At 44.3% G+C, this 22,106-nt stretch overlaps 1 protein-coding gene across 1 annotated transcript in view; it reads left to right on the forward strand.

The window, feature by feature from the left end:
* Nucleotides 1-21,676, forward strand: part of SPO11 (SPO11 initiator of meiotic double strand breaks) — an 898,758-nt gene extending 877,082 nt beyond the window's left edge. Inside the window, exon 14 of the mRNA XM_085614575.1 lies at nucleotides 21,557-21,676. Coding sequence (XP_085470701.1) covers nucleotides 21,557-21,676 — 120 coding nt within the window. The remainder of the gene's footprint in view (nucleotides 1-21,556) is intronic.
* Nucleotides 21,677-22,106: the final 430 nt, after the last annotated feature.

Consider the following 22,106-nt stretch of genomic DNA (forward strand, 5'->3'; position numbering starts at 1 on the left):
AGTAATCCGCAGGGTTCCGGGACCCTGGCTGGTACTCCACCCTGCAGTTGTAATTTTGGAGCTGCAACATCCATTTCTCAATGCGAGGCAGCGGCTTGGAGGATGTCCCTGAGAAAAGGGCGACTAGAGGTTTATGGTTGGTTGTGACTATGAATGGCTTGCCATACACGTATAAGTGAAAGTGCCGACAGCCCCAGTGTATGGCTATGGCTTCTTTTTCAATTTGTGAGTATCTTTGCTCCGTGTCGGTGAGGGACCGGCTGGCAAAAGCCACGGGTGTCCAGTCTTCTTCTGGGGCTCTTCGTTGTAGGAGCACCGCCCCCAACCCGGTGGGACCTGCATCCACCGCGATCTGAGTCATTTTATTGGGATCAAAGAATGCTAGGGTGGTTGCTTCTGACAGCGCTTCTTTGGTGTCCTCGAAGGCTTTTGCTTGTTCTTTGCCCCACTTCCACGGGGTAGAATCTTTTGTGAGATCTCTCAGGGGCTGGGTGAGTGTGGTGAGATCCCGAATGAAACGCCCGCAGTAGTTTACCATTCCGAAAAAGCTTCGGACTTCTGTTACATTCGTGGGGGCCACAGCGTCCTTGAGGTCCCGAACCTTCTCCGGATCCGGATTTACACCTTCTGCCAAAAAGGTATATCCGAAGAATTGTAATTTGGTTTTCAGAAATTTGCACTTATCTCGGTGTAGTGTCAGGCCAGCATCCTGAATGCGACGAAGCACTTGAGTCAGTCTGGCATTGTGCTCTGGTATTGTTTTGGCATGCACCATGATGTCATCACTGACATTTATAACTCCCGGTATATCCATGATCAGTTCATGTATCGTGTTTTGGAAAACCCCTGTTGCGCTTGACACGCCAAAGCTTAGGCGTTTATATCGCCGTAGGCCCACATGAGTTGAGAATGTGGTTATGTTTCAAGAGGAGTCAGCCAGTACAAGTTGGTGGTACCCTGACCTTAGGTCTAATTTGGAGAACCAGCAGGCTCCCGCCATTTCCCCAATGAGGTCATCTATAGTTGGTGTAATGTGTCGCTCCCTCTTTATGGCACCATTTGGTAGCCTCATGTCCACGCAGATCCTCACTGCACCCGCTTGTTTTGGCTTGCGGGTGACGACGATTGGAGAGACCCACGGCGTGGGTCCCGAGACCCTCTCGATTATGCCTCCTGCCTCTAACTTTTTTAGTTCCTCCTCCATCAGGGGACGTAAGTGGAATGCTATCCGCCTGTGGCGCAAGGCCACCGGTCGTACTGTGGGGTCAATGTGTAGATGCACCTCTTTGCCTTTGAATTTTCCAATTCCTTCAAACACATTTGTGAACTCCTTTAGTATGTGTTGCACAGACTCCTGGTGAACTCCAAATGCAAATTTGACGACCCCCAAGTCTTCAGTGGCCCGACACCCTAAGAGCATGCCCTGTCCATCTTCCGTAACATATACATTGGTAGTGATTGAGCAAGTCCCATGGGCTATCGAGGTCTTGAATTTTCCTCGCATTTTCAGGGGTGAGTCTTGGCCATAGGCAAACACTGTAATGCCCGTATGGCTCAGTGGGGGTGCCGGCTGCAGGGTTTCATACAGCGCCGAGGCCATGATGTTGATGGTGGCCCCAGTGTCCATCTCCGCTAGTATTGCCTGAGTGCCCACCTGGATGATGCACTGAGGTAGCCGTCAAGATTTCCGGGTAGTAGTTCCGATCATGTGTATTTTGTGAACGACACGTTCTTCCTCCTCGTCGTCGTCCATATCGCTGGGCCCTTTCTCTTCTTCCGGCACCATATTTACCACTTGACAAGGATTCCGATATTTCTTTGATCTGCACACTTTTTCGAAGTGGTTGAATCGCCCACATCCTGAGCATCCTTTTCCTTTTGCTGGACAGACCACTGCCCTGTGAGGTGGTCCTCCGCAGTAGCCACATGTCTTCGCCTGGCCTTGGGGCACCGCCCGTGTCTTTTCTCATCCAGCGACTTGTCGGTTTTGTCGCTACGACATTCACTGGCTCCGCCTTGACTGGGGATTGAAGCGCCGCTTCCATGTGTGCCGCCCGAGCCTTAGATAACTCCTTTGTACGCCCTAGTGTTAGTATGTCCTGTAGAGGCTTTCCTGATTCCTCCAGGATTCTTTCACGGAGCTTGGCAGATGCACAACCCTGTATGATTTGTCCTCGAATTTCCTCCGTCTCATCGCGGAATCCACATGTCAACGCTAAGTTTTTGAGGCGGAAGTGAAACGTGTCGAGGGACTCTTCAGGGAGTTGACGCGCCTGCCGAAAGATAAACCGCTCATAGTCCTGATTGGCCATTGGCTCGAAATGGCCATTGAGAGCATTTATCAGGGTATTGTGGGTCTTTGGCGTTGTTTCGTTGAGCGTCTTGGAGATGTTGTGTAGATCTTTACCTCCAAGATGGAGCAGCATTGCCCTTGTCTGATCTCAGTGTACCTTGGTGGCTTCAAAGAAAATCAGCAGCCGTTCCACCCAGTCTTTCCATTTTGGGGCCAGCGAAGATGGGGAGCCTTCTACTATGAAAGGTTCTATTGGGGGAATTGTGGACATAGTGGCTTGCAGTGACTATTAACGAGGGCTTACGTTATTTGTGTGTGACGTGGTGGACGCACTCGCCAGACTGCGGTTGTTGCTGTCCACCCCCACTGGACAGTCCACTTAAGTCCTATGCTGCTTCACCGTGATTGTGTGTAGTGCCTTTCCCCATCTCAACTGTGGGCCAGGCTGAGTCGGCTTGATCTTGAGCCCAGATATGCAGTGGGTGAGCAGATCTCTAGCTGCAGCAGTCACATCTGTGCAGTTCCCCCCTTGTTCCTCTGTGGGAGTCTGTGTACTCTTGTGGTGATTTTCTTAATTTATTTTACTTTATTTTATTAACTCTCAGTTGGCGCTTATTTGGATTGCACCCCCCCCCCCCGCGCCGGGTGAGCAGAGCGACACACTCGCCTGAGGCGATGCTGCTGACGGTCGACCTCACCTCCGGGCACAGCATGCAGCGGGGTCCTCACCGCAAACGCTGGCGCACTGTAGCACCGCAGGGCAGGTAAGACGCCCTCGCGGCCGCCACTTGGTGCAAGTGAGGGGCACGCCCACCCCTCATCGCCAATGTTGTGTTTCGAGGATCACGTCTGAAGCGACCTCACAGGGGTATCTGCACCGGGCTTACGGGAATGCCGTGGCGCGTTAATAATTACAGGAGGCGCTTGTGGTGATTATGAGCCGTGCTCGGCGCTCGCCTTACTGACGCACGTACGAACCGGCTTACTTTATTAAACCCGGGTCACATGACCCGACGTGGCGGGCCTGTTGCGTCACTGGCACGACATTACAGGCCTTTCAATAACGTGGTACACGTCTGTAACTAGCTAATATTTGTTGCCGGTTGGTAAATAATGTTTGTTTTCCGAACAGATATGCTTCAGTACTGGGGTACAGGAGGTGTTGCTGTCCACGATGGACACTCATAGCCGCTCTGTTCGAGGAGCCCTGCAATATTCACTTGAAGGCCCCGCACCCTGTCAGCTGTCTATAAATGCTTCTCTCTCTCGCACGCGCTCACAATCACCAAGGCCTCTCAATTAAAGGCAGATGCGGCCCGCTAGGAACACGCCAAGACGGACATGGGAAAGTGCTTTCTTAGCGGTGCGTTCATTAGGGCGTTGGGGCATAGCCCCTCCCCCCGCAGCGTCGCCCGCAGCATCAGCGTCTTTGAACTTAAGTAAACTGAATCAGTTTACTTAAGTTCAAAGAAGCCGAGGGAGAACTGACAATCATGTCAGTCAGCATGATGTCGGACTGCCCACCCCCTTCAGAGTCTGTAGGGGGTGGGCGGTCCGGCATCATGTTGACTGACATGATTGTCAGACGGACCAGGCAGGGGCAACAGGCAGCAGCACAAGTGCGCATGATTGAGGAAGGTGAGCGAATTTTCGCTCCGTGCCCAGTCATGCGCACTAGTGTCTGCTCTGGCTGGCGCATGCCCATTAGGAGACCGAGGGTTGAGCAAAGCCTCAAACCTCGGTCTCCTAATGGGCAGGCAGGCGAGCAGTAACAGTGCCCTAAGCCAAGGATTGGCTGAGAGCCTGAGAGGGGCTGTAGGCGCCAAAGGTCGGACCCGAGGCGGCGCGGACGTGCTCAGGTCCTCAGGTAAGATAAGGATTTTTTAAAATTTATTTTAACACTCCCCCACGGCCCCCACCCCCGTGCGACAACCCCCCCCCCCCCCCGCGCGAGCCACGACTGGTGGTATATTTATGTCTCTTTTCCATTGTTGATGGTGTGGCTCCATACTCGATCATACATGCGTGGCCTGGTTATTTGTGTTCCTGGCCTTTATTTCGGATATGATCTCGTGCTGTGCCGACAGGGAATCCTCCCACACGACCCTGACTAATTTGGGGGTGTTTTGCGTTCTTGCCCCTTGCAATGGTAGTCGGAATTGAATCCAGGTGTTTATTGCGCTTCTGTTCTCTTTCCGGCCACATCATGGGAAAAACCTTGACTACTGGATTTTTCTGAACGGTAGATTTGCTGCTAGGCCGCAGTTAGCGAGGCTTGTGAACTGTCTATAAAGACGATGAATGAACAGAGGCCGCGGGGAGCCAGCTTGACTTCGAGCTCAGAAGCGTCTTTGTGAAGCACTGGTGTGGAGGACGTGGGAGAGGCCCAATGAGAAAGCGAAAGCTGGGGGGACCTGCGGAATTACCTGGAGTATGTTAGAGCCACGACGGGTGCCCTTTAATGGAGCCCAGGAGCTTCCCAGGGCACGACAGAACACGGGCTCCTTTGTGACCTGGAAGAACGGGCTCTCCTGCAGGACCGTGGGGCAAGGGAAGAAAATGAACGCCGGCGGGAGCTGGAAGAGGGGAAAATGCAGCCGGGTCTGGTATAACAGGAGAGCAGAGGCTCCTGCAGGGTTTGAGGACATGCAAGAAGTGTCATCTACAGGAGCTTGCGAGGCTTGAATGAATGGTATAACAGGTTAGTCTGCATTAGGTTCTTTTAGCTTATGTGATCGGAGAACAGGCCCCTGGGGAAGCTACTGTGGACTCCTCAAGAATGTGGGAGCTGGTTAGAAGAGGAGGTCCGACAAGATCTGGCAGAATCTGAAGCCAGGAAACAAAAGGTTATTCGGGATACAGGAGCAGTAGGAGGTCCCGTACGACTTGGGAGCAGAGAATGGAAGTTCCGGAGGGAGGTGGTAACCGGGCTTAGGTTTTTTGAGGAGCCCCTGCGGGATATTTGGCGTGCCAGAACAGACTGTTGAATGACAGGGTAGTATGACAGACAGGGGGACCTCCCGGAGGACCTGCAAGCAGGCGGGAAAGGGGGACCATTAGTGAAGGTGTGTATGCGGAGAGCGCAAAGCAGGAAATTGGAGCGCCTACTGGGACTCTTTAAAGTCCTTTAAACGTACCCTAATTCTTAGAAGAAGATCTGAAATGCAATAGTGAGGTTGGGAGGATTTATGCATGCCAGACTTTAGTCTTCATGCTTGAGGAATGCAATGAAAGTATTAAGTGAACAGGAAGAGTGGACAAGGCAAGAATAAAAGAAATACATTCAAGAGTGTATTTTCTTATGAACGCGACTCTCTCTCAGATTAACATCGGCGCAACAACAAATTGTCTTGCCAGAAAGCAATGTCTCTGCTACATTGATTTAAAACATGCAGTTTGTAAAAATTAAAAGTGATTTCTTCACTTCAACTTGGAAAATCTGGAAAGAAAACTCTATTTGAGCAGCAGCCTGAGGGTGTATTAATTTATTTTAAACAAAAGTGTGTGTGGATGGTTAATTTGCCATAAGCGTGGCTGCTGGGGTATTTTTGGCCTGCAGCGGGTTTACGAGCATGCTCAGTTAAACATGCGGCAAGTTTTGCCTCAGTTTGCAGCTTTGCCTTTACCTTGGCAAATGCAAGTGACAGCCGACGAGGCTTCCCAATTCTATTATTTAATTGCCGCATTTTTAAATGGTGCATGACTGTGCGTGGCGGTGGCAGGAATCACGTGAATGTAGAAAGATTGTAACATCATGGCAGTCCTAGATAATCAGTGGCGGCTGGTCCATTAGGGGCGTTGGGGCAGCACCCCTCAAAAGAATCGGCCAGTGTACAGGATGGAATGTAAACAGACGAATTGACAGCTTACAATTCGTCTGTTTACATTTCCGGGCCGCCTGTGCGCTTCATTACCGGTGAAAGTGCGCTGTGCGCATGTCACGCACAGCGCACGCAGGCAGAGACGAGCAGGAGTTAAAAAGATGGTCTGCGCATGTGAGAGAGAAGGAAAGCCCCTCACTCACATTCACAAACCATTAGGTTTGCTGCGCATGCCCTGTGTAGAGCAGGAGTTTGAAGGTAGGCTCCTGCTCGGGCGGTGACGCGTTTTGCCCTATCAAATAACAGGAAAGTAATGGTTCAGCCCACCGCCCGGCCCCCCAGTCTCCTCATTGGGAAAAGAAAAGAGCGGGAGAAGTTACTTCCACGTTGCAGTCAGAGCAGCAGACGTGATGCGACGCGGGACCGGAGAAGATGGCTGGTAAATTCTTTTTTATTATTGATTAACTTTCCCCCCCCTACCCTCTCCAGTCATGCCGGCCGTGCCTGGACAAACTCCATTAGAAGGGTGACCTTTGAGTTACTAGCGCCACGGGTTACCTACCTGTAAATCGGGTGCTGAAAATCTTGTCTGCTCTACCGTTAGTCTTTTCAACCAGAGTACATTTCAGACGAGTGCACATTAAACACTGGTTTTTCAACGTGCATGTGTCGTACTATACAAGCCCTTAAATACCACATCGGTATTGTATTATTAATAAGTGTTGTCTTTTTTAGGCACGCAGTCAAATATAAAATGTTTAGATTACGAATTGTTTTTATTATGTTTGTATACATTTTTTTTTTTTTTTGTTCCAACATCAGTTATGTAGACATTTATACCTGCTAATAGTTTGAAACCGTCTTGCAATCATAATCATAAAAAAACATCAAGAAAGCCAATTTAGTAATGTTCATAATCATGTCATGAACAAAACGATATTGTTTACAGTCTGGAGAAACATTTCCAAGCTCAACTTCCTCCTTGATGTATATTATTAACGTTCCACAATTCTCATTACATGAACTCTTTATACTTCCTAATGCACAGAAAGATGCTTTGTCATAATGGATGCGGCGGTTTGTAAAATAAATGCTTTGTCATACTTAGCAAGCTGTGTGAATAATTTATCCTGCTGTTGCATCGGCTGCAATGTTGGCACACCTTCTACAAGCAAAGGGATTACTAGGTACTATTTCTGGGTAGCTGTTTGGCAGACCTGCAACAAGTCAATGAAACACGATGACCAGCAATTATTGAAACCACTTACACCCAGTGATGTTGGAAAGGCAGCGAAACCACTATTTGTATTTTCAAAAACACTCTCTCAGGAGTGGCACAAAAGGTCACCTGGTAAGTCGACCAGGAATTACTGACAGAGGAGGCCTCAGTGTTTCCTGGGGGGTTACCGGGTTTTCCATGTTTTCGTGGAATTACATGAAAAAATTGCCCTTTCAGTGCCAGTTCTCGCCATGTTTTCCCTTAGTGTTTCTTCCACATTGTCCTTCCCTGCTCCCGGTCCCTACATTACAATGCCTGCTGCTCACTCAACAAACACCCCCACACACTTATCTGTTCTCCTGCAGAGCACTTTCACCTTGCCTGGAACACACAGCTAAGAATGCACAAATGGCCTTTGTTAGCTGTCAGAAAGGGACATGCGGCCTCACACATATCTGTGCTCTCACCTTCTGTGCTATAAGCCGAAGCTGCACAACAACACCTGCATAGTCCCCTGTTCCTTCACACTACTCCGCTACCCACCCCCTGTAAATGAACACAGTTCCCGTTCCTCCTGTCTTCCAGGCACACACAACTGGCAGTTCCTGTGTACTACGCTGACTCCGGGTCATCTGTTTGGTCACATGCCCACCTTCCCAATAGCACAAATGTACACATTACATTTTTTTAATGAAATAATCAGCTTTTCATGAAATTGTGTGCAACTGAGAAAATTTAACAAACGTTTTGCATTCATTCAAATTAGTGCTTACTTTTGTTAAATTATCTAACACAGCTTCCAAAAAAATGTCACAAACTGGTAAACTGTACTACGGTCGAACAGCCTTTTTTCAATCTATGCGTTGTGCAGTTGCCTGGTGAAGTCCTGCCGTGCTTCACACGTCAAAGGCCGGTAAAGTGCGCAAACAAATCCCATCCGTACAGATTATATAATGCCACCTCCAAGCACATGAACTCAGCATGGACGTCATTAAGGCTAATTATGTGTTGATTAATAATTAATGCCTGAGAACACAGGCCATTGGTAATGCTATTACTGTGTTACACTCTGAAAACGACACGAACTGTAGCTCCCATGCTTAGGATTCCCTTCTGTGGCTGTCCCACTTCAGCTCTGTGAGTGTGATGACGACACATATTAATGTCCCTGGAACTGCAGGATGCATGTCTGTCTGCAAGGAGCGCCAGAGAATGATTCTGACAATGCATAGGATGAGGCCACAGGCAGAGCTGTAGCTTGTCATGAAACACGTCACAAGCAAGCGTGATGTTTGATGCAGCCTGGTATCTATTATATAAGATACTCAGAGCCATACCCGTGCCTCTTGGTGGTATTTATTCATTGAACCCTTCCTCTCCAATGCTTCCCTGTGCTTCACCACACTTTCATAATTGCTTAATTAACCTTCTTGCTTTCTCAAATATGCGTGAAAATGCATAATTTACCCATTCTTTTCTCAGGGGGAGAATCCCACTCATCACTAACTTTTACGCCACACCACTTTCAAAAGTCACCAGCCGCCACTGTAGATAATTATGATAGCTATATTGTCTGGCAATGTGCTTAACTATGCATTGATAGTGTGAGTTTCTACGAAATCCAATATACACGGACAGTACGCCTGGGCTACTTCCGCCGTGTCAGAACACATGCAAAACGTCAGCACGGCCTTTACTTTTAGCTCAGAGACTGATTGAAAAATGTTGTTTCCGTATCGCTGTCAGTGTTTTCATGTGAGAGTTGCTCGGTCCTCCAGGGACCCCTCACAAATGATTAAATAAACGAGCGGTGCGAGAAATGGAGCTCTGTGCGGACAGCAGAGTATTTTATTACTGTAAGGAGGGAGGAAGTAGTGAGAGAGCGGTCGGTGCCAGCAGTGGCGTCACTTATTGTCAAAAGTATAAAAATAATTCTAATGTATATGCAGCCCAGCTTGATGTAAAAGGTGATATAAATTGGTACTAGCGTTAAATACTTTATGCCCTCAATGCAGAAAGTCAACATAGTTAAAATATTTCACTGAAGTTGTCTGTATCATATTATTGTGTTGCAATGAGACTACAAACATTGATTTTTTTGTAAGCTCTATGCAGAGATTGTATTGCTGTTCTAGGTTGAACATTATAAATACAATAAAGATATATATTTTTTGAAAGTATTAGTAAAGGCAAAAAGTACTTGAGTTTAGTCTACAATGGGGTCCATGTACGCACACAATCGTAGCTTTGTGGCTACTAAATTGCACGGCATAGTCAGTTTGAAATTAAGCGTTAGTAAAGACAATTCGAATGGTGTTGGCTGGAAGACTTTTGGCTTTGTCATTGCTTGTTTTGTTGTGGTTTTTTGCAAAACATTATTGTTGGGGAAGCTGCCGGCTTTTTGTCAATCTAAAAAAAACATTGGTTAAAATCAAATTTGTGGGGGAGTGTCTCAAAAAGCGCACATTGCTATAGTAGTGCCTCGAACTTAAGGGAACTATTTTGTGTGTGGATGCGTGAAATGGCAGAATGTCGTCACTCACTGCGAAGTTAAACAATGCCTGAAGTGGTCTGACCCACTGCACATTGTGCTGTAGTGAGCAGAATGTGAATGACACAATAAATGACCAATGGATAAACAGGGCTGGCATTAAGCCGCTATAAGTAAATATACTATATATACATATAATTTTAGTGATGTCAAAAGATCTTGTCTAGTACAAGACCTACATTGGAAGAGAATCTTGCTTAAGTCACTGTAGTGTGAAAGTGCTAGTGAATGCTCCATGTAAGTAGACACAAATGTGTTCAGCAAGGGTGGGTAGATAACTTCTTAACAGCAAAAAGAATGTGTATGTTGAGATGGATAATCATTGAGGCTGCTTCTATATGTCTACAAAACCTTTGTGGGGAGACTGATCTTACCTCAGAAGGTTATATGTACAGATATACACCATTTCTGATTGTGTGCTGACAAAAGGTTGATGGTGTCACTGTCGGCTTTTGATCAATGCGAAAAATTATTTAAATTAACTCAGTAACATAATTTCACTCGATTTCTTTTCATGCCTGTTTGGTAGAGTTCCCATTCTTATAGTGGTAGGTGCCTTTTCCCCCTGTCTTTCTTGTGTGGGCGGGTGGGTTGGCATGAAAAAATAACTTTCACATGTGTCATCTGCCCGACAGATTCTCACTACATAATGACATCCAAGAGTCACATTGAGATGTGATATAGAAAGATGAGGGACAGCGAAGCAGTTATGAATGGGTAGGACAAGTTCCCTTGTGGTCCACCAACTTCTTCAGGGTGAGCTAGCAAGTATTTTTCATATCTACCCTAGATGTGACCAGGCCTTGCCATCCGCGGAGCCACTGACCTTCCTTCACACAATCAGGGCTCCTATTCTTAGCCCAATTTGAGGCACTAAATGTTGAATCATTCACATCAAGACCTTATACGTTGAGGCTTTCGATATATAGGTTTTCTGGGGTTACCCACACATCGTTGAGCAATTCTATGTGTCAGAATTGTCAGTGTCCTATAGGGATCTGACTTTGATACACTTGGTATCTCAAGATCATACTTGATCACCCTGTCTCTTATCCTGGAAAAGAATTAAGACAGTTTCTAGCTTTCCAGAACCTGGAGAATCCTTAGTTGAAGTGCTTCCTCCCAGTATATCTGTAGAAGACTCACTGATTTTGCAATCCTCAGGTGGTCTGTCTACTCTGCAAGAAGTACAGTCTCTTATCCATTCATCCTCTATCACTGAATGTCCCCCCTCTCCGCAGTCAGGAGAGATGACAGATAGGAAAATAGATATGAAAGGCATAGGAGCAATTTTCTGGAACGCTATTAAAGAAACAAAGGAAAGAACACCACACCTGATTTCACTCCCAGGAGTGGAGATATGACGAGATGGCTGGAAAAGAGTTGTCTTCCTGAAAAACTCCAGTCTCGTCACCCTCTGGATATACCAAGATGCCTGACTTTCCCCTTTCTCCATTAAACTAATAGAATGGTATATGAAAAAGCCAGCTAAGGAGAGATTCAATGGGGTATGTTCCATTAATTTTGTTCCTCAGCAATAGAGCATGAAGATGAACTCTATAGGGAAAAGTGGCCCAATATTAGCCAGATCGTCTGCCACTTTAGGTAGCTACGATAGTGCATTATGGGATACCTTGGGCAGGTTTGTTGAACGTCTTTCCACAAGAGGATTTCAGGGAGCTACTCAAAGAATGATTGATCACTTCAGACCAATTAATTAGTGCTGCAAAAGATTCTGCAGTCTTGTCCATCGAGGCTACAGCTAATCGTAATTCTGCAAGCTTTGGCCTACCTCTCTTGTACACCATATACTAGTGAATATCATAGGTATGTCTTCTGTGGTGCTCTCTTTTTGAAAATACAGTGCATGAAGAACGAGGGTAAACCACTTAGATTCGTACTAGTTGAAAAACAAAAGGAGTTTCTAGAGGTTCTGTCTAAGGGGTACAGGAGAGGTCAACAGTGCCCCCAAGACCTTATTGGAAAAGACCGAAAGACTTTTAACACCAGGAGCTATAATAAAAACAAATGCCTCACGTTCAAACGCAAAACTGTGCCAGTTTATCGGTTACTGACAGACGTCTGCTGCAGCTGAAAAAGCTGACCATATAAAACAATGACTTCCATAATCTGCCACTTCGGCTCAGCACCCTGGTAGGGCAGATGTTCGCTCCCATTACACCAGAGGGCAACAAACCACAATTGGGTACAAGATATTGATACAAAACGGATACTAAGTCAGGTTTCACACATCCCCACCTAGCATACCACCAACACTGTCAAAGCTAATTCTGTTGAGTTGACTGGTGCAGAAAGCACTTTCTCTGATAAAAAAAAATGTTTGGAAACATCAAAACAATAAGGGTATCTTATCTTGCTATAAGAAAAAAGACACCAGTCAGGTCCCAATCTACAGGAGGTGGCTCCTTCGCTACGGCGGAGGAGCGGCACCCCCCTGCTTTTTTACAGTGAAAGAGAAAATGAAATTATAATAACTCACGTTATTATCATTTTATTTTCTCCTACTTCCTCCCACAGCTTTGAGTAAGGGAGCGGGGCAGGGGAGGAGTGGTAGCACCCTCCTAAAGTGCCTAATGACTGCTTGGATGACCCTCTCTGGCCACCCAAATCAGTCTTGCGCACTTCGCATGTTCTCCATGCAGGCTGCATTACAGCCTACATGGAGAACATGGCCAGGCTTCCAGTCAGCGTTTGAGCGCTGTAAAACGGCACTCAGACCAATCCAATCACAACGCTGTTAGGCAGCGTTGTGATTGGCTGACTAGGAGCCTGCGTAGCCGAGCGAGGGATGACTGCAGAGGAGAGACGAAAGGAAGGGGCGAAAAGGTAAGTTTTAAATTTAAATGTATTTTTTCCATTGCCACTTACCCTGCATCCTCCCCCCTCCAGCACCCTTCCCCCTACCTCAGGCATCCTCCCCCCTGCCTCCGCACCCCTACCTCCGATCGGTGCCCGCCACACCTGCAATTTACATCTCAAATATTCCAGCAAATGGTTCACATTTTCTCCACCTGGTAGACTGGATGGTCTCAGTTGACCTACAAGATCTCTACATGCCAAAATTATAGTAGCAAGATTATGACAAGGGAATTCTCATGACTAGAACACATTTCTTCCTTTCACTCTTGAATATGCTCACTGAGCATTCACTTTGTACGTGGCAGTTGTAGTGAGCACCCTTCAGCAAAAGTGCATCTTTGTGAGCCCATATCCAGAAGAGAGGTTGGCACCTTAGCACTCAAGCTGCAGCAGGACCGACAGACAACTGTCAGACTCGTACCAGACCCAGTCTTCAGATCAGTTGAACCAGATTAATCCTTCACGTTATCCAAAACTTTGCAGTGGCAGTGGAAACAAAAATCACAACCCTGTTTCCTTGGGAGGACGGACTGTTTTCAATCCAGAAAAATGTCACCTTTTGAAGAAGACTATGTATGACAGCTAGAGAAGTCTTCTCTCTTCTTGGCTGCAGGGCCCTGTGCCTTTCATAGTATCCAATACCAGATTACACATACAACCCATTCAAGAGAGTCTGGAAGTTCAATGGTTGCATTTATAAGGAGATTGATAGGACTTAACTAAGCAATGGCTTGATTAATTCCCAGTCATATGTGTGCAAGAGAGTCACCATGATTTATGGGGTTCCTTTTCACAAACCTTCTTCAATGCACACCTTAATGTTGGTGCATCAATAGAAAGCTGTGGAGACCATATGGGCTTCTTAACAGAGAAGTTGGCTCCTCCAGAAGGAAAATGTTACATCAAAATGTTGGAACTGAGGGCAGTTCACCAAACTCTCAAATTCTTTCTTCAACCAATCTCATCAACAACCATCTTTCAAGAAACAGATAACTCTACTGTGATGTATTAACTCAGCAAGCATGAGATAGTAAAATCCAGAGTCCTTTTAGGAGTGAGGGTGGAGGGGTTAAGCAGTGAGGCACGTCAAACTGGTAAGGTAAATCACCAAATAGGCAGTGCTTTGTCCTAGTTCTATAGAGAAAAAACACAGATCAACTCATGGAAGAACTCCATTTAATGCTAAACAACATAGTTCTGCCCAACATCTTTATTGGCTGGAAAACATAATGCATCAACTTGTTTACCATTATAGAACACACAAAACCCTCGGACTGTTTATCCAGGATTCCAGATATCTGATCTGAGTGTGAAAGTTCTTTTGATTGACAGGTTTAAGACATTGATAAAACTGTCATAATTCAAGTTGACAATTAGTCTAATTGATCAGGACTGGTAGAGATGGATCCGAGAACTTATCTGGAAGTGATGGCACTGCCTTATCTCCCAGAAATTATCTGAGGAGCCCGTGTTTGTTTGCTTTTCTGCCACCCGCATCACCAGCCTGCAAATTTCACCAGGGGACTCCAATCCCCATAGACTCACGCTCCGGGGAGGCGCCAACGTTTCACTCTAGCGCCAGGAGGCGCTTGAAAGGGGGCCTGGGCTCCCACAGCGTGGGGCACGCGCGTGCGGGCCTGTGTGCGCCCATTTTGCTAAACAATTTGCTTTGGAGGTAGAGGCTGAAAATGAGGAACCATATCTAATTCTGCCTTGCGACACCGTATTGAGTTTTGATATAGGGGAAGTTGAAATAGCGTTGGGTTCAGTCACTAGCGGAAGAGCCCCTGGCCTCGATGGCGTTACGGCTGATTTGTTCCAAAAAGATAGTGTTATCTGGCAAGAGTATATACTCTTGCTAGCGAATGCAATAACCAGTGGAGCGCCCACCCCTGATACTTGGAAGGGTGCTGGGATTTTACCAATTTATAAAAAAGGTGATAGTTCGTGCCCAGGTAATTATAGGCCAATCGGTCTTATAGATGCCATGCAAAAAGTAATAGTTAGAATGATACTAAACAGAATACAAGATTGGATTGTTGATAAGGACATACTGACACTATTGCAGGCAGGATTCCGCACCAATGTGAGTACGATAGACCAGGTCTTTCGGTTTGTCTTAATCTATTGGCATGTTGTTGTGCTGGCGGGAGGCACCATTTACGCCGCCTTTGTGGATTTAAAATCCGCCTTTGACCTGGTGTCTCGTAACAAACTTTGGAGGGTTCTCAAGGATTTGGGTATGAGGGCTGAATTATTAACTGTTGTGGAGCTCCAGCATGCAGGGAATTATGCCTAAGTCCGTTGGAGTACTCAGGGTAATATTACTAACCAATTCCCAGTATCTAAAGGGGTTCATCAAGGGTGCGTCTTGGCACCGACACTGTTTTCACTGTTCATTAATGGGGTTGTTGACTATTTTTCCACATTCCCAACAGATGCTCCATCTCTTGCTGGTGTAAAAATACCCATTCTTATGTTTGCAGATGACACTCTCATCATCTCAAAAACGCAGAGTGGTTTGCAGAGGGCTAATACTAGATTTGTTGGTTTTTGCAAAGATCACGGACTTGTGATTAATGCAGACAAAACCAAGTTTATGGTCCTCCACAAACATCGGGCCATTAAGGGAAGGGTGTCTCTCAATGATGAACTTTTGGACCAAACAGATGTTTTTAATTATCTGGGGATTATACTTGGAAACAAACTTAATTGGAAACCTCAGATAGAAACTATGGCCCTAAAACACGACCACCTAGCTGGAGTTTTGCTGAAAGAACATAAGACTTCATTTAACCAGCCTATGTATCCATTACTTAAGATCTAAAATACCAAAGTTATTGCCTCTGTAACTTACGGTGCTGAACTCTGGGGTTTTGATAACCTAACGCCACTAGTTGTAGCTTAAAACAAATTTGTGAGGAAGGTTATTGGTCTCCCACAGAGAACTCCAGAGAACTCCACTGAAGCCAGTTTTCTATGACTTAGGTTGCAGTAGACTGGACGAGGTTGCTAAGTTTCACCCAATAGCGTATTGGCGTAGATTATGGACTACCCCTGAGCTATTGCATTATGTCACTGCACTAATAGACGTATGGGAATCTGACACCTCATGTAAAATTAGGTGGTTACAAAACGTTAAAAAGACACTGGTTAGTATGGGAGTGCGACATTTATGGGATGACCCAGAGGGCCAACAATTTGGGTATACTAACCTCAGTGACTACATCACTGACGGGCAAATATTTGGAGTTTAAGACCGGTCCTCAATACGAGCACTTTTGGGATGTCATCACCAAACCAAGGGACAGACGTCTTTACTTTCAATTCCGGGTGGGCTCGCTACCTGTAAGCTCGTTTACATGCAAATGGCACAATGTAAATGATAGCTAGTGCAAGTTGTGTATGGAGTTTGAGGGGACCTACCCGCATATTTTATTTGTTTGTCCGGCCTATGGTTGATACCACTATGTAGAAACATGGGTGTTAGGACTAGTGCCACCGCAATGAGAATATTGCAGACAGACACAAATGCACGGTGTGTAATAGCTGTTGCTACATTTTTAAGCTGGATGTGGCTAATTCGTGAAAAAATGACCAAAATTGCCAAGCCCATCCAATTTAATGATCTGGAAAAGAAGTAAAAAGATGTGGAAACGGGTAGGCCAATATTACGCCTAATGTTTTAACTCTTGTTTGGTATAACCCCAACTATAAGTGGAGATTGAATCATTTCCTTATATATATATATATATACCGCATCGTTAAACTGGTGTTTATTTGTTAAAACCCAATCCTGATTATTTATGCTTATTGCAGTCGCTTATTCTCAGGGCTTCCAATCGTTTAGTTCTATGAAATGTATAGAAGTTTTAATTACCTTGTGTGGTTTTAATAATATTAATTTTAATGTTTTTAGTATATTTCCTGAAATCTATATGTTTTTAAACTTTTGATCAGTAATCACACTTAAAAAAATATCTTTATATTTTATCATGAATAGTGTATATTTTATCCCTTTTAATGGTGGGCTTGTGTGTTTCATTGTTAATTTTCTTTTGTGGTCTTAAGTGATCGAAATAAAGATATTGATTGATTGATTGATTGATTGATTGATTGATTGATTGATTGATTGATTGATTATCTGAGATTTCCATCTCAATCAGATGATTTATTTTTTTAAATTTCCTAACTTTTCTTACCTAGCAGAAAGGAGTCTTCATACATTAGATAGTAAGAGGCTATTGAAAAAAGGACAAAAGACTTGTGGCAATTGAAACACATGCCTGGTGCCCTGTCTTACCTCCATTCAACCTTCCCTAGGCAATATGTGATCGTGTAGCTTTTGTGCCAATAAGCCACATGGGGTTATTAGCCATTTTATCTAAGCTTCATGATATTTTATATGTTGGCACTTCCTAATATTTCAGCACTTCCTAATAAAAAAGCCTACAGACCTTTGCATGGCAAGTAGCTACAGCTGCGATCACAAGGAATTTCCCTATTCCTGACATTTGTAGAGAAACTATTTGAAGGTCAGTTCATACCTTTGGCAAACTCTATTGCACTGATTTGGGAGTCCAAGACCGATGCCATGAGAGTAAAACCTTTGTAACCTTTTACAATGATTGTGTCTGTTTCTCTATTCTATGTTTTTGGACTCCACCTTTCAGGCTTAATTTCTTATATACATGATTCTCTGTAATGATGTGTATGGATATCAAAGAGAAGCCCACGATGAATACTGTTACCTGTAATCCTAGTTCTCCAACATAGGTATTCACTCCAATTCTACAGATTCCTGACCCCACCATTATGTGGAACAAAAAAAATAGTAGGATTGTTAGACCGGTCATCCTTAGGGTGGCCTTCCCCCAAACTTTTTGCCTGCTTGCTTCCTCTTTTTGCTATATCATTTTCTTGGTCTTAGGACTCTGAGCACTTTACCACTGCAGACCAATGCGAAAGTGCATGTGCTTCTCCCCTAAACATGGTAAAATTGGTGTATACACAATTTACATATTTAGTTTACTTGTAAGTCCCTTGTAAAGTGCTATACCATATACCCATGGCCTGTAACCTAAATGCTACTAGTGGGCCTGCAGCACTGACTATGCCACCCACACAAGTAGCATTTCACACCGGTCTCAGACATGCCATTGCAAGGCCAGTGTATGCCCTTTACTGCCCCTTCGACTTGGCACTTAAAGCCACTAGCCAAGCCTTTAACTTGATCTTTATTATACATACGTCACCCCAATGTAGGTCCTAGGTAGCCCTAAGGGCAGGGTGCTCTGTAATTAAAAGGTAGGACATGTACTTTTAAGTTTTACATGCCCTGGTAGTGACAAAGAGCTAAATTTGTTTTTCACTGCTATGAGGCTTACTCCTCTCAAAGGCTAGCATTGGGAATTCCTTCAAACACCTTTGAGCTGTAATTCCTGATTAGAAAGGAGTAGCCGCATCAAGTTTGATATCTTTGGAATGGTAATGATAAATCCTCTTTAATGGTAAAATTTGATTTAAAATGACTATTTTAGGAATGGCAATTTTCGAAAGTGGGCATTTCTCTGCTCTTACTGGTCTGTGTGACTTGCAGTCTGTCTCCAATACACGTCTGGGGTGGTTGACAGCTACACTTTGTGCATTCCCTCAAGACAGTCACAAACACAGGAAGGGTGGGTGTGACAGAGAACTCATCTGCATTCATCTGCATTCCGATAGCTCTTCCTGGCAGGAAGAGAGAGGGGGAGTAAACACTTGCACCTGAATAGGCAGTGTCCTATTTCCCACACAAAGGGCTGATTACCCCCTACTGATAGCCTGGAGCCAGGGCTGGGAAGAACGGGGGACCTGTGCACTCCAAGGGCTTGCTTTGAAGTCAGCCCACTTCAAAGGCACAACTGAATACAACTACTTGGCCTCGGACCCTCCAAGACAGTACACTAATGGACCTGTGAAGAGCCCGCCAGGAGCAAAGACTGCTGTGCTACAAGGCTTGCCACTATGCTTGACTTCTGCTCTGGAAGAGCTGCTTTCTGCTTTGCTGAGTTGCCCTGCTGACCTCTGCCCTGGTGAGGACAAGGACTGGACCCATCTCATTTGAACCCATAGTGACTCCAAGAACTTGCTGGCTTGCGCCCTGTTCAGAAGTCTCAGGGCCATCAAAGCCTTCCTTCAACCCTGCAACATCACCTGGACTCTGCCATTTGTGAGTCCTTCCCTGCTAAGTGGTGCCAATCCAGTCCTGGGCCCTCAAAAGGTGACTTCTGCTGTCCAGAACCATTAAAATCGATGCAGTGGCGATTTTGCGCCAATTGGAACCAGCGCATTGCCAAGCTACGCCGATGCAGGAGCTGATCGACGACATCGCTTCGAAGGACTGCTTGGCATGATGGACAGCGCAGCTCGACAAAGATGCAGTGCCTGCCTCATAAAGGGGTTTGTCTATGACACCTTCATTACCTACACGGATCAGAACCGATGAATCAAGTCTTCAACGTTTTGGCCATCCAAGGTATTTTTTCAGCGGGACCTGTGTGAGTCCTGTAGCCGGCCTGCCATCGATCGCTGTTGGCCTGAACTTTGGATTCACCCTGGTCCATCGCAACCTCAAGTAGCCCTTAAGTGCTATTTGATTCTAAGCACTACTTTTTTATGTATTCTTTAAAAATTCATACCTCTGATTCTACTGATTAGATTTTTGCCGTTTTGGTCTTATTTTACTCATAAAAATATAATCTATTTGTCTAACTCGGTGGGGAGTATTTTTGTAGTGTTTTTATTGTGTTACTGTATGTGCGTGTGTGTTGCACAAATGCTTTTCACATTGCCTCTTTATATAAGCCTGACTGCTCTATGCCAAGTAGACAGAGGGTGAGCACAGGTTATTTTTTAGTGTGTATCTAGCTTACCCTGACTGAGTGGTGGTTCTTGCTTGTACAGGGTGCATACTCTGACAACCAGAAATTCTATTTCTGAAAAGGACACTTGAGTTGCTTCAGATTCTCTCACTATTTCACTTCAAACTGCCTGACTGACTTTTAGGAATTGTGTAATAGTGGCAACTTCTGGAATCTGTAAAGGTGCAGTGTCAGTTTTGCATTCTGTTTACAGCTTATTTTAGAGACTACATTTCAACTTTTACAAAATCCAGTTTAGAAAATGTGATTAAAAATGATGTTTTCAGTGAAATGTACTTCATTACTGACTTGGTGTATTGCTTGAATATTTCAAAAGCAAGAACTCTGCAAATGATGCAAAAACATACCCATAATGGAGTATTCGATTTACTGGTAAATAACTTTTCCTTTTCTAGCAGTCTTACATTATTGATATTTTTTTCATAATGCACATCTCCATTCACACAATGAACTGCTTTGTAAAGAAATATCCCCAAACATCAAAGACACAAGTATCTTGTTGTTAAAAAAAGGAAAGGTTCCATTAGCACCAGTGACCTTGGGGTTATTCGGAGGTTGTTGCAATAGTGAAAAATGTTCAAAGGTTATACTTAACTTTGGTACTGGTCTATCTTAGATGAAGCTGATGTGGCCTCCTCACAGCTTCTAGATCGGGGGTCTCCAACCTTTTCTGTAGTGAGAGCTACTTATGTTCAATGAAACGCATTGAGAGGTACTAATATTATTAGGTTTGTATAATTTCAAATGTTTTTATATGTATTATAATTCAACCAAGCAAAAGCTTTCTAATTCGATAAGCTAGGCTGCACACAAGTAAGCTACTCAGAGGTAGCTGGAGAGCTACAGTAGCTCACGAGCTACTGGTTAAAGACCCCTGATCTAGATAAAGGACAAACTTGCACACGTTGTTGGGTTAGAAACTGCTTTCTCAAACCCACTAAGGTCATAATGCTCTAGTTGTCTGCTACTTTCAATAACGATGATACTTTGCATGAGTTGACTAAGGCATGATGTGTATTCATGCTATCACAGTATATCCAAATAAGGAATCCAAGCGGATGGCAGTCACACTCCTTTCACAAGGTTGATTTGTAATCAGTTTTCCAAACATATTGTTCTCTTTTGAAACATTGTTTTGTATAAATATGGGGCTTTAACGTTTCCAAAAGTGTTGCCTTTTCATCTGGAGCACTGATTGATTCCTGATGTAATTTGCTGGTTCCTGGTGTAATTTGGACTCCAACATGGACTCTACTCGGAATATATTTCCTCTGCCTTCATCTCAAATACATGGGCTTTCCTATGCTGTTGTACCCTGGCTTGAGGACCAATGTGACTGTATCCCTACTGCTAAGGACCCCAATCTGATGTCAAAACTTTAAATCTCTTAGTTGTGAACTATCTAAACTACTAGTAATTTATCCATTGACATAAATGTATTTGTCACTTTCTATTTGATTAATTCATGAAATCATAGAAGTATGTGTCTTTCTATTGCTATTATGATTCTTCTCTGTTTAACTGTACCTTTTACACGTGAGGATTGAAACAAATTTCAAGCAAAGAAGATCTGCATTTGTTTTGAAATACAGATCTTAGAAATCATTTTAATTTCTTTTTCTTTTTAAATATTTTTTTATTGGGTTTTTTGCATATTTTAGTAAGGTAAGTAATACAGCATGGAATACTCCTATACAAATCATTTTAATTTCTAGTTATGTTAGTTATTTAAACCCTTATTCCACCAATCTTACTTAAACTTCTATAGTGAAATAATGAATCACTGAATGTTATTATTCCCTCGCCAAATGTTAAGAGTTAACACTTCAAAACAGCATTGTCTAATTTTTAGAATTTTCTTTTTTGCAGATGGAACTTATGACAGCTTCCAAAATGAAGGCAGAAATACAAGCACTGACCGCCCTGTCATCAAATTACCTTACAAGGGTGTATCTGCCAAACAAATTGCAGTTTGGTGGGTGGATATAAACATGCATTTTGGTCTGCGGTAAACTTCACTTTTTAAAATCTACATGACATTATTTTTGCTTCACCAGATTTAGGAAGAGATGTGAAGTATAAATTAGTATGCTGTTATCTTTAAAATAAAGTTGAAAATGCTTTAAGATGTTTCGTCATGATTTTTCCTAAAAAAGCAATATGCGATTTTTGATTACGTTTATCATTGCGAAGCAATGCAAATGTTTTTTCATTTTTTGTGTGAGCATATAAAGTAGCCCAGTGTTGTCAATACGTACATCAGTGTGTGGTGAAGTGCATGAATAAAGAGGCTGCACATAAATATGCTGTAGCATTTAGCCTGGATACCTGCCAAATAATAGCACCATCTAGGGCAGGCTTCTCCAATGTCGATCCTGGAGGGCCGGATTTTTAAGATAACTACATTTATCGAAATAGG

Source organism: Triturus cristatus, chromosome 7, assembly GCF_964204655.1.
Source record: "Triturus cristatus chromosome 7, aTriCri1.1, whole genome shotgun sequence".
Taxonomy (NCBI): domain Eukaryota; kingdom Metazoa; phylum Chordata; class Amphibia; order Caudata; family Salamandridae; genus Triturus; species Triturus cristatus.